Consider the following 12,986-nt stretch of genomic DNA (forward strand, 5'->3'; position numbering starts at 1 on the left):
CTGCCTTTGTCACAACAGCTTTTATGCAACTGGGCAAGCGTGGCTCTCTGACCCCCTGGTTCTTGCCGCGTCGGGAGAGCAGCATGTCCCTGGCATAATTGTCAGCTTTGTGCACCACCATCGGGCTTTAAGGAAATGACCTTTCTAAATGAAAAAGTCCATTCAGCCTCTCTGAAAAGACTCGCATCCTAACTTGTTGTTGCTTTGTTCTCAGTGGGCATTTGGCGTGACCATGTGGGAAATAGCAACACGGGGAATGACTCCGTACCCCGGCGTCCAGAACCACGAAATGTATGACTACCTGCTCCACGGCCACAGGCTGAAGCAGCCCGAGGACTGCCTGGCCGAACTGTAAGTGAGCTTCTTGGTGACGCGGGGCACTCTGCACGGGCCGCTCGGCTGGCTCCGGGAAGCCCGGGGAGCCGGCGTGTGCGCCTCTCCGGGGAGCCTGCACGTGCCCTGAGGTCCATAAGCACCGGTAGGAGATCTGTCCTGTAGACCAGTAGGTTGACTCTGTAGTGCATGAGGGCACCTGTGTGATTACCTGCCCTCTCACAGCGGCAGTTTCCCTTCTGTGCGGCATTTCCGACAAACCCCATCGTTTGTGACATTGATTGTGACTGACCACAATCGTATCTCCAGTCAGGAAATCTGGAAGCCTGAGCCCGTGACACTGAGGTCAGCCTGGTCCTCGGACTTGCTGGGGAGATAGTCTAGCAAAGAGATTCCTCAGCGCGGTGCCCGGAGATCGCGATTCTGTTGGTACAGAGCGGGCCCAGAAATGCATGTTTTAAAAAACCAACCCTGCGAAACGGGGCGCCTGGGTGGCCCGGTCGGCTAAGCATCCAACTTTGGCTCAGGTCACGATCTCGCGGCTCGTGAGTTCGAGCCCCGCGTCCGGGCTCTGCGCTGACAGCTCGGAGCCTGGAGCCTGCTTCGGATTCTGTGTCTCCCTCTCTCTCTGCCCCTTCCCCACTCACGCTCTGTCCCTCAAAAATGAATAATCGTTAAAAAAAAAAAAATCTTGGGGCGCCTGGGTGGCACAGTCGGTTAAGCGTCCGACTTCAGCCAGGTCACGATCTCGCGGTCCGTGAGTTCGAGCCCCGCGTCAGGCTCTGGGCTGATGGCTCGGAGCCTGGAGCCTGTTTCCGATTCTGTGTCTCCCTCTCTCTCTGCCCCTCCCCCGTTCATGCTCTGTCTCTCTCTGTCCCAAAAATAAATAAAAAACGTTGAAAAAAAAAAAAATTTAAAAAAAAAAAAAAATCTTTTTAAATAAATAAATAAATAAAATAAAACCTGCCCTGGGAGACTGTGCCCCTGAGGGGCCCCGGCTCCAACGTGCGGGACCACAGCGCACATCTATCCTGACAGGCCCTCTCTCTTCAGGGTGGGCACTGTGGGAAGAGGCCCAGGAGTTGCAGTCAGAGACAGGCCTCCGCCTCCCAACCAGCCACGTGTGTGGCCATCACAACTGACTTGACCTCCCTGTGCCTTATTATCCGCCACAAAAAAAAAAAAGTAGAGTCACATATTCTTCAGAGAGGGATTGGGAAGAAAAGTTGCAGAAGATAATGGGTGGCATGCTTAGCCTGCGGGAGTGTCTCATCATGGTACCCATTATTAGTAGCATCATTGGTGGTTTGAACCTTCCTGATGTGGAGTCTCCTCCCAACACAACAGGGGTCACGGGCCTAGAGAGGGCACTTTCACCGTGGTTAGCGAGAACGCTGCTGTGTCACGGGACACCATGATGGGCCACTGACATGAGGAGGCACGTGTTGGATGCCTCCCAGGGCCCCTCCCCCTCCCCCTCCCAGGTCCCTCCCCCCCCCCTCCCCCTCCACATACACTCTGGCCCTGCTTCCTCAACACAGGTGACAGGGCCCAGGCCAGTCTGCATGCAGGCCTCCTAGATCCCATCCAAGCCAAACAGAAGGAAACTTTGTTGATCCCTCACCCTGCTTTGTGGGGGTGGCGGTGGTTGTCATTGTGGCTGTAAGTATATAACATTAAGAACAGACACAAAAAAAATCAGCCCTTGAGAAATACCACGAAATCCTAATTAAATTACATTTGGGGTTTCATGGTAGTTTTTAAAGGGAGCACGTTAACGAAACATTTGCTTCTGAAAATGAGGAAGCAGTCTCAGCCAAACATTATTGAATGAAGAGTTTTGTCTCCGTGTCTTTCTTCGCTTCGCTTGTGCTCCCAAAGAGGTTCGTATTTGCAGAGATTATCTGGGGTCTTAGCAAGGTCTAAGCTGCTGTCACATGGTGGTTTTGAGAGATTTCACGTAGAGCCAAATGGGGAATGCTGAGCCGCTTTTCTGTAAGAACTTTTTTTTAAATGTTTATTTACTTTTGAAAGAGAGAGAGAGTGCAAGTGGGGGAGGGGCAAAGAGAGGAGGACAGAGGATCCAAAGCAGGCTCTGTGCTGACGGCAGTGAGCCCGATGTGGGGCTTGAACTCACGAACTGCGAGATCATGACCCGAGCCGAAGTCAGACACTCGACCCACTGAGCCACCCAGGCGCCCCTTCTGTGAGAGCTTTTAGAGGAAAGAGCCTTAGACGCTGCATGTCGGGGAAGTCAGGCAAAGCGGATGACTCCGTGGTCCCCATGCTGCAGGCTTGTGGGGTCTCTGGTGGACCTTCTTGCCACGTCCCCTCTTGCATCTGATGCTGGAGAACAGTGTCTCCCAAAGAGGCCTCTGTGTTTACATATCTGCACGTTTTCTTTTAAAAATGAACATATACCTCTGAGCTTCTCCATGTTTGCTGTCTAACCTTAGTTGAGATGAGCTCACTCCTGTGTTTAGTGGCCCCTTGGTCTTTTTAAACTCAACTCCGAGTAGGATAACAATGTAAATAACAGAGGGCACTTTGTGCTCTCTAATCCTGCCCCCCCCCCCACCCCGAGGACCACCTCTTCCCACAGCATCACCCCCACCTGTGAATGACTAAGCCCTGCTCCCCAGTCGCCTACATGGGACATTTCCTTAGCTGAGCTCATGGCCTCCCAGCGGCAGCCCTCAGGGCACCCCCTACCAGCTGACCAGTTTGGTTCATGGCACTTACACTGATTCCCCTCGTCTTCCAGAGTGACACCTGGGAGCCACCTTGTTCTTTCTTTATCCTACCGATATCCTTCAGAGCCCCCCTCCATTCCTACCCCTCACACCATCAAACCATGGAAGACCAGAGCTGGCCAGCAACTGGGGCCACCTACTTCCACTTTCCCTTCACACATGTGGACACAGTGGCCCAGTGACATCCCAGTGCATTTAAGTGATGAGCGGGTGAGGGTCATTGTTGTTTCCTATGGAATCGCACAGGCCCTTTTGTCTCCTGTCTCGTTTTTTTCCTTACCCCCAGGCTCCTACCACATCCTTTGAGTGGCAAGCAAAGCCATCTTTCTGAAATTAGTCTGATCATGGGATGCCCTAAAGATCATCGTTCTGTGTACCCCATTGCCCATAGGGCAAAAACGGACCCATGACAGGCAGGGTGGCTGAATGGTTAAGAACGTGATCAGTGGTGCTAGATACTCCTTGAGTTGGGCCACAGCCTCACCCTCAACCTGGGGCCAAATATCACCCTCTCAGTGTCCTCGTCTGTAAAATGGGGATATTAGTACCTGCGTGGCAGGGTCATGCTGGTTGAGCAAGCTAATATCTACACAGGTACTTCACAGGACGGCCATAGGGTACAGAACAGAAACAAAAGGTCGGCAATTATTATTTTTACTGAAGCAGGTTGTCATGGACAAGAACAGGGGCCCTGGGGTTGGGCAGACTTGAAGCTGCCACTGACAGCGTGACTTCAATGAGTCCCTCTCCTCTCCAAGCCTCTGTAGCCTCATATGTGAGTGGAAATGCACTTCTCCACAGAGCTGCTATTGATCGAGCAACATCAGAGGGTCGCGGCCCATTAGCCTTACACACAGCTGGCACTTGCTGAGGTGTCATCCACATCAGCAGCCCTGAAGCTGTGGCCACCCAGCATCAGGGGCTGTCACTGCCCGAGGTTCACCTGCCGCTGTCACAGCACCACCTCATTCTGTCCACACCTGACCACCCCGACCCGCACCTCCCAGGGCCTGGAATGACAGCAGGTGAAGAGCCGGCCCTGACTTGTACCTGCCGCTCATCTATCTCCTCCAAGGACCCCGGCTCACACCCACCTTCTCCCTCTCAGAAACCCTGCTTTACTTCCCGATCAGTCAGTCCCTCCGCTTCTACCTGGGGCAGCCTAGGCCTTGAGCAGGAGAGAGATGGGAGAGATGGGGGTTGGCTGGCTGAGCTAGGATCTAGGAGCTGCTTAGGAGACTCCCGCCTTCCGAGCATCATTTCCCTGAGCAGACTGGAAACACCGTACTCAGCTTCAGAGCCAGGGACAAAGCAGGTGCTTGACACATATGATGAATTCAAGCATTTATAAATGTAACAAATTTGCATGATTGCATCTTTTTAAACTCCTTTTTTAAATAGTGGTACAATTCACATAATGTAACCATGTGTAAGTGTGCAGTTCAGTAGGGTTAAGGGCATTCACGTTGTTGTGTCCATCTCTCCAAGCCTCTTCTCATCTGATGAAATGGAAAATCTGTACCCATGAAACAACTCCCCCCTTCTCCCCTGCTTCAGCCCCTGGCAACCGATAGGAGTATCTCTTTTATAAAATCTCAGCCGAAAAACAAAAGGGACCATTTACAAAGGCAACTACCAAACTATTTTTTCTTTCGTCCACAAAATTGAAATTACTAAACATCACAGTCCCTGTTACTCTCCAGGCCAAGGCTCTCTCTCTTGCTCCTTTCCTTGGTCCACTCATACAGCGTTGCCCTTTTAGGGGAGCAGCTTAGACCATATACATGCTCACATGACTGTAAAAGCCATAGCCCTATTTTTAGGTATTTCACAAAGTACTGAAAGTAATAACAATAATAATAATAAGTTTCAAAGTGACATTGTTACTTTGCCACATGAAAAAATGATAGATTATTGAAATGCTTTCTCCTAAGACCTGGAATAAATGAAAATAAATTAACACAGCGCCTTGGTGAAGTAATGGAAAGGAGAGTATGTCTCCATGGACAGAATTCCTCCAAGCTCATCTCAGAGTGTCAACAATCCAGGCTTTGTGGGGGGAAAAAAGGAAGTCGTGCAAATTGATTTATACCATAAAAACCTCAAAAGTGGAAACAAAAACTGTTTGCCTTGTCTAAGTGACCATCTACTGAAGGTAAAACAGGGAGAGTATAAAGCACTCCTCACTCAGCCTGAGGATCCAAGTGAGGATTGGGATTATCAGAGGAATGTGCCCCTGCTGTGACCTTACTGTTCTGTGTTCAGAGCCGGCCCTTGATGGAGGCTGAAAAAGCAAACAAATGAAAGATGATGTTATATGCCTACATAAATGAGATCTGGACGTGTCTGTGAAGTACCACAAGCCAGCAGAATTAGTCAAAGGATCTATATTATGTGTTCAGTGTAAATATGGGAATTGCATTTTTTTATTTTTTTAATGTTGATTTTGTTTTTAATTTTGAATGGTTATTTTTGAGAGAGAAAGAGAGAGACAGAGCGCCAGTGGGGGAGGGGCAGAGAGAGAGAGAGAGAGGGAGACACAGAATCCAAAGCAGGTTCCGGGCTCCGAGGCGTCAGCACAGACCCCAACGTGGGGCCTGAACCTATGAGCCGAGAGATCATGGCCTGAGCTTAAGTCGGACACTTAATCGACTGAGCCACCCAGGTGCCCCAGTGTTTATTTATTTTTGAGAGAGAGAGAACACAAGCAGGGGAGGGGCAGAGACAGAAGGAGACACAGAATCTGAAGCAGGCTCCAGGCTCTGAGCTGTCAGCATAGAGCCCGACGTGGGGCTTGAACCTATGAGCCAAGAGATCATGACCTGAGCCGAAGTCAGATGCTTAACCAACTGAGCCACCCAGGCACCCTGGGAATTACATATTTATGTTCACAACATCTCATCAACTACGTGTGTCAGATGATTTAAATTTGGGTTGTTTTCTTATCTAGTGACGTGAATATGAATTTCTCAAAACAGGAAAGAATCAAAATGAGATAATGGTATAACTCCCTCTTCGTCTCCGGCCAGTGGTTCCTCATTCAGTCATCTCTTTGTTTTGTTGTGCTCATGTAAATGTCCCTCCACTGTAATTCTTAGTTATATCAGACACTGGAAATGAAAAAACCAGAGAGTTGTCTGTACAGAACACAACAGAGGGGTCATGAGCACCTGGGAATAGGAGTTGTCCAGCTGGAGGCTGGTCCCCATACTGCCCCTGCTGCCCACAGAGCCATGGCATCTGTAACATCCCTGAGTCCACTCTCATTTTTATTGCAAAGCAACAATGACAGGGCTGTCGAGAAGACTAAATATAGTGATACACAACCCTGAGCCCCGTGAGGCACACATCCTTCACCTTCCCCCTCCCTCACTCCCTGGCCTCTTTAGCCCTTGCCCCAGGGCCCTTCTAACTCAGTCCTCCTGGTTACAAACCCAATCTGATGGTATGGAACTGGGGTCAGCACGCTCTTTCTGTAAAGTGCCAAATAAATACATTCAGTTTTGCAGGCCATATGGTTTTTGTAGCAACTACACAACTCTGCCACTGTAGCAGAAGCAGCTATAGACAATATGTAAATAAATAAAGGTAGCTGTGTTCCCGTAAAACCTTATTTACAAAGCAGACAGTGGGCTGGACTTGGCCCATGGGCCATATAGTTTGCCAACCTCTAGAGTGAAGGAAAGACCTGAAATACTCCTGCGTTGCAAAGTTCGATATAATTGCCATGAATGTCCTGTATTCCTGGAGCCAGAGAATCACTTATTACATACCCATGGAATATTTATAAACATTGAACAAATACTATGCCACAAGGAAAACCTCAGTGATTTCCCAAAAGTGGAATTCGTGTGGATTAAGATGTGACAAAACCAAAGAATAGGTGAAAACACTGTGTGGATTGTCCTAAGCGCTGTGGGTGCTGGGTCAGGAAACAACTCACTCTTCTGTACTTGTAGGTATGAAATAATGCATTCTTGCTGGAGAGCTGAGCCCTTGGACCGACCGACCTTTTCTGTGCTGAGGCTGCAGCTAGAAAAACTCTTGGAGAGTTTGCCTGAAGTTCAGGACAAAGCTGATGTCATTTACATCAACACACAGTTTCTTGAGAGCTGTGAGGACCCTGGAGAGGGCCCCGCGCTTGCTCAGCTAGACATGAACATTGATCTTGACTCTATCATTGGCTCTTGTACTCCCAGCGCTGCTGTCAGTGTGGTCACAGCAGAAGTTCATGACAGCAAGCCTCAGGAAGAAAGGTACATCCTGAATGGGGGCAGTGAGGAGTGGGGAGATTTGGCTTCTGCCGCCCCGGCATCAGGGACGGCGGAAAAGGACTGTGTTTTACCAGAGGACAAACTTGTAAAAAATGGAGTCTCCTGGTCCCATTCCAGCCCCTTGCTCTTGGGGAGCCCATCGCCAGATGGACTTTTATTTGCCGACGACTCCTCAGAAGACTCAGAAGTCCTCATATGAGGAAACCTGAGAGACATTCCCAACTCAAGGAAATTCTTCTGCTTTAGGAGGATCTCTGTACGCTCCATGTTTTTAGAATTTGTCTTCCTTACCAATCCAATGCCATGGCCCCAAAGCACCAGGTGAATGTAAGTCATCATTAAAAATACATAATATATATTTATTTAAAGAGAAAAAACATTTATATGTATATGATGGAAAGAGACAAAGGTCTATTTTAATAAAAGATGACTTATTTCATGTGCTTACCTTGCAGATCAAAGATTTAAGCTTTAACAGCCTCATCTCTAGCGCTGTTCCTTGATGTTAACATTTGCACAGAGTCAGTGTTGTTTTTTTCAAGTTCTTTTCTTTTTCATGACTATTAAGTGTAAAAATATTTGTAAAATGGAATGCTGTATTTGGCTTTGCTTCTGGTCTTATGAAAAATCTGATATTCTTACATGAATCATCTATTTGATAAGAATGATTTATTTAATGTTTAAAGTTTTATAACTGAGTAATTCTTTGATGTGATTTCCTAATAAAATTTGAATGAGGAAGGGTGTGTTGTACTTACTTGAAAGACAGTGGTCACCGACCAGTGGCCTCCATGCCTCTGCAGAGAAATTCCCTTAATGGCTGGTCCTCGATGCAATTGCTTTGACCCATCTTGGCATTGTTCTGGAAAGATGTGGAAAAACCACTCCAGAGTCCAAGGATGAAAAACAAAATATACTGGGGTGCCTGGGTGGCTCAGTCGGTTAAGCGTCCGACTTCAGCTCAGGTCATGATCTCACACTCCGTGAGTTTGAGCCCCGCATCAGGCTCTGTGCTGACAGCTCAGAGCCTGGAGCCTGCTTCAGATTCTGTGTCTCCCCCTCTCTCTGCCCCTCCCCTGCTCATGTTCTGTCTCTCTCTGTCTCAAAAATAAATAAAAACATTAAAAAAAAAACTTAAAAAGAAAAACAAAATATACTAAAGGGTTGACAACTACAATCTGAGTGGAAAGATTAAAAATAACTTATGGAAGAGAGTCTGACAGGTAAAACACTTTTCCGTTTGGGAGTCACAACTTACGGGAGGTGGACCCGGGCAGTGGGCAAGGAACAGGCTTAGAACTCAGTATCTCTGAGTTCACAGCCTGGCTCTGCTATGTCATGACAGCGGTTGTTGGTCGAGCACTTGCTGTGTTTCAAGCACTTTATGTGAACTGCCCTATTTATTTATTTATTTATTTTTAACGTTTATTTATTTTTGAGACAGAGAGAGACAGAGCATGAACAGGGGAGGGGCAGAGAGAGAGGGAGACACAGAATCAGAAACAGGCTCCAGGCTCTGAGCTGTCAGCACAGAGCCCGACGCGGGGCTCGAACTCACGGACCGTGAGATCATGACCTGAGCCGAAGTCGGACACATAACCGACCGAGCCACCCAGGCGCCCCAATGAACTGCCCTATTTAATCTGGATATCATTACCGTACATAGCAATGCCATTGTCATGTATGGACCAGGAAACCGAAGCTGGAAACATTGAGTGACGCGCTATGGCCCACATCTAGAGAGGGGTAGAGCTGGGATTTCAGAACTCTAATCTGATTCTGGCTGGCTCTGCACATGATTTGGGGGTTTGTTTCGGAGGCTCTCGACCTTTTCGTTTTAGCTAATAAACACGCAGGTAGCGCTTACTCTGTGGCCACACATAGGACTCATTTAATCCTGAAAACAACCCCGGCTGGTAGGTACTGCTATTATCCCCATTTTCCAGATGGGCAGGCTGAGGCACAGAGAACCTAACTCCCTCTGCTGGTGAAGGCAGTAGACTGATGCAGTGTGAGCACTGGTCCCTCAGGCCTGTTGCTCCCCACTTGTGAGCAGGCGCCCCAAGCCACCGCAGCCTGTGAGGCTTAGCACAGGCTGCCCTGTGCCCAGCCTGGGTCCTTGTCCCAGCTGCCAACCCAGGAGCTGCAGTCTCCAACAGGAGCCAGCTTCACTGTTACTGTGCAATGTTCTATACAAGAAAGTTCTGAGGGTTTGAAAAGGATCTGCATTGTTACAGAAAATGCCAGCATCACATTTTATCAGCGAAAGAGCAAAAAGAAAAAAAAAAAAGGCTGTTAGAGCCTATAAAGATAATTTCTATTGTTAGAAATTTTGGAATGGTTATTTAAAAAAATCAATAAAAAATTTTTATGACCTACTTGTGCAAACGAAGTTTCTTATTGATGGTGACCATCAACAATGTGAAGGGAGGTGCCTGGGTGGCTCATTTGGTTAAGCATCAGACTTCGGCTCAGGTCATGATCTTGCAGCTCATGAGTTCGAGACCCATGTCAGGTTCTGTGCTATCAGCACAGAGCCTGGAGCCTGCTTCAGATTCTGTGTCTCCTCCTCTCTCTCTCTCTCTCTCCCTGCCCCTCCCCCGCTCGCACTCTCTGTGTATCTCTCTCTCTCTCTCTGTCTCTCAAAAATAAATAAACTTAAAAAAAATTAAAAGAGGGGAGCCTGGGTGGCTCAGTCGGTTATGCGTCCGACTTCGGCTCAGGTCATGATCTCGCGGTCCGTGAGTTCGAGCCCCATGTCGGGCTCTGTGCTGACAGCTCAGAACCTGGAGCCTGTTTCAGATTCTGTGTCTCCCTCTCTCTGACCCTCCCCCGTTCATGCTCTGTCTCTCTCTGTCTCAAAAATAAATAAACGTTAAAAAAAATATATTAAAAGAATGTGAATGGTTCATCATTAAGTTCTTGATCAGGAACTGATCAAGAACTTAAAAAAATTAAAACTTCAATGTATAAAGGTTATGTCCACATCTGTAAGATAAATAAGCAAACTGAAAAACTGTTACTTGGAAGTTTCATATAAATTTAATATGAAATATCTAAATTAATATACTTAGTGTTTTATATTTCTAACTTTAATGGTACAGTGTAAACAAATATATAATAAATAGCTCATTGAATTGCACAGCCCTCCAAATCCTGTCCAGTTTGCTCGGTATAGGCCACGTGGCTTGAGAAAGGCCGAGAAGCCTGGACCAGTTCTACTACAGAATAGCGCAGAGAAGTGAGCAAGCTGTGACTTCTGGCTTTTCTTGAGACATCAACAAACACAGCAGAGAAACTCACTTCATCCAACCCACAACAGTGCACCAGGTCCTTGATTAAATGGGATGTGATGGGCATCACCCTCCCATCTCAGCTTCCTCTTCCCATGAGGGGAATGAAACTACCATTATTCAGGCATTTCAGTCTCCTCACTGAGAACTTTGGAAACACAGTGGTTCTTCTTAGCCACATTCGAATGTTTCAAAGTTCTGAAAGAACTAACTCTCAGAGGACCCAATCATTAGGAAACTCTTGTACGGTCTCCTGAGCATGAACTGAAAATAGCCTTTTAAATTCCCTTTTTTATAAACTCAAATTACTTTTGTAAAGTGGCTCTTGATGGGCCAAAGAGGGGGAGAGAAAACAGAAACAAATTGGGTCATTGTCTTCAGCCAGCTGGGACAGGGCTGGGGAGGTCAAGAGGGCAAGACAAATAAACAAATACCAGAAATACTCGTGACCTACAGGTTGGGACTAGCTCTGCCTTGTGAGGGTTTTTCTTGCCTTCCTCCTCCACCCCTTCTTCCTTTCCTTCCCTTCCTTTCCCTTCTCTTCCTTTCTATCCTTTCCTTCCCTTTTACCTTTTCCTGGTTTTTTTGTTTTGTTTTGTTTTGTTTTGCTTTCTTGTTTGTTTTCTGAGTAGAGAGAAGTGAAGATCAGAACCTCATGAGCTGAGGAGCACTCGGGTGGCTCAGTCAGTTAAGCGTCCGACTTCAGCCCAGGTCATGATCTCACGGTTCACAAGTTTGAGCCCCATGTTGGGCTCTTTGCTGACAGCTCAGAGCCTAGAGCCTGCTTCAGATTCTGTCTCTCTCTGCCCCTGCTCTTCTCGTACTTTCGCTCTCTCTCAAAATTAAAAAAAAAAAAAAAAAAAAAAACCTCATGAGCTGGGCCATGCAGCCAATGGCAAAGGCTGGAAGGAAACTATGAGTGAGCACTCCTTGAACAGTCTGGGCAGGTCACTTGGCTCTCCTGGAGAGTAAAGATAGGAGTACCTTCTCTGCAACCCCCTAGGTGGTTATGTAGGAAGGGGAGAGAGCAAGGTCTTTGAAAGAACTTTATACTTACTAGAGGATTTCCCCAATTAGAAGCTTCTCCCAATTTCATTTTTTATGCAGTACAAACTCACCATTTGTCATACTAGAAATCTTTTCCCTGATTATGTTATCAACTCCTTCCAAAATAACACAAACTAGCTCAAAAATAAAATAATTTCATCATCGCCAGGGATGCACACAGTTGCGGAAGTTGGCAGAGTGAAGGAAATTGGCCATCATCCCTCACCTCAAGTGGCTCTTGGGCTCAAAGGCAACTCTCTACATCCTGATGCCCAGAGGTTCCTCTTCTGTCCATCTCATCCTGGAGTTTGGTTACTTGTGAGCCTCGGTGCTCATCCCTCCCCATATATGAGTATGGCAAGCAGTAGTGGCCTTATGGACAAGATTTGGGGACCTGGGGTGGGTCCAAGTGCCCTCCGGGGATGGAGAGACTCTTCCTCTGCCTCTGTGACTCCAGACCAAGCAGAAGTTCCTGCTCAGGAAACGAGCCAAACCACAGTCTCTTATCTTGCAAATCAGAATGACTGTGGCCAGACTAATCCTGATTCATGAAAGTTAAGACCTTTGTGACTTCTGGTCAATGGCAAAAACAAGTAGGAACTTCTGCTGAGTCAATGGGAAAATAATTGGCCCAAAAGTAAACCAGCTATGACAGCAACTTAACTTCTCTAAAGACATTTAGTTACCTTGGATGACAAGTGGGAAAACGGGAAGTTTTGTTTTCGTTAACAAACATTTCAGTAATGCCCAGTGTTTCTATATGTAGGTTTTATCTTCTCTCTTTTAAAGCTCCCAGAACAGAAGTGAAACTGCCCATCATCTATTTAACTTAAGCATGTCTTAATTGCTTAAATTAATTTTATTTAAATGTAATGATTATTTCTAGATGCTGTAACCCCAAGACCACTACTTCAGAATATTTTCATGTACAATATCTTCTATTGAAATGGGATTCCATGTATAGATACTTGAAAGACCAACTTGAGAGTTCTATATATTAACCCTTCCTACCTCAAGGGTACAAGCATCTTAAATTAATTAGTGGATTTATTGAAACTGCATAATCATAAATTCTAACCAAGACTGTGTTCTCAAACAAGTGTCCGGTGAGGACGCATATAATAAATTCATCCATTTACTGATATTCACTGAGAAGAAGGCTCTTTTCTGGACATTGGGATTTGCAAGGAACAGCCTTGCTGTCTTGATAACAGTCCAGAGGAGGGAACGCATGGCTTCAAATGAATACTTTCTTTTAAAGAATATTCTTCAGAATGCTCTGACTT

General features: G+C 46.7%; 1 protein-coding gene across 2 annotated transcripts in view; it reads left to right on the forward strand.

Annotated features, from left to right (window-relative positions):
- MERTK (MER proto-oncogene, tyrosine kinase) overlaps positions 1–12,986 on the forward strand; it is a 127,822-nt gene that overhangs the window by 107,662 nt on the left and 7,174 nt on the right. The window contains exons 18-19 of one of the 2 annotated variants that reach the window (XM_078444729.2): positions 215–351; positions 7,046–8,101. In XM_078444729.2, the coding sequence (XP_078300855.2) occupies positions 215–351; positions 7,046–7,559 (651 nt within the window). In that variant the 3' untranslated portion in view covers positions 7,560–8,101. Of the gene's footprint in view, positions 1–214; positions 352–7,045; positions 8,102–12,986 lie in introns of those variants that run through there. The other variant, XM_078444730.2, reaches the window with a different exon arrangement.

The sequence above is a fragment of the Panthera onca genome, chromosome A3 (genome assembly GCF_046562875.1).
Source record: "Panthera onca isolate mPanOnc1 chromosome A3, mPanOnc1 haplotype 2, whole genome shotgun sequence".
In the NCBI taxonomy this organism is placed as follows: domain Eukaryota; kingdom Metazoa; phylum Chordata; class Mammalia; order Carnivora; family Felidae; genus Panthera; species Panthera onca.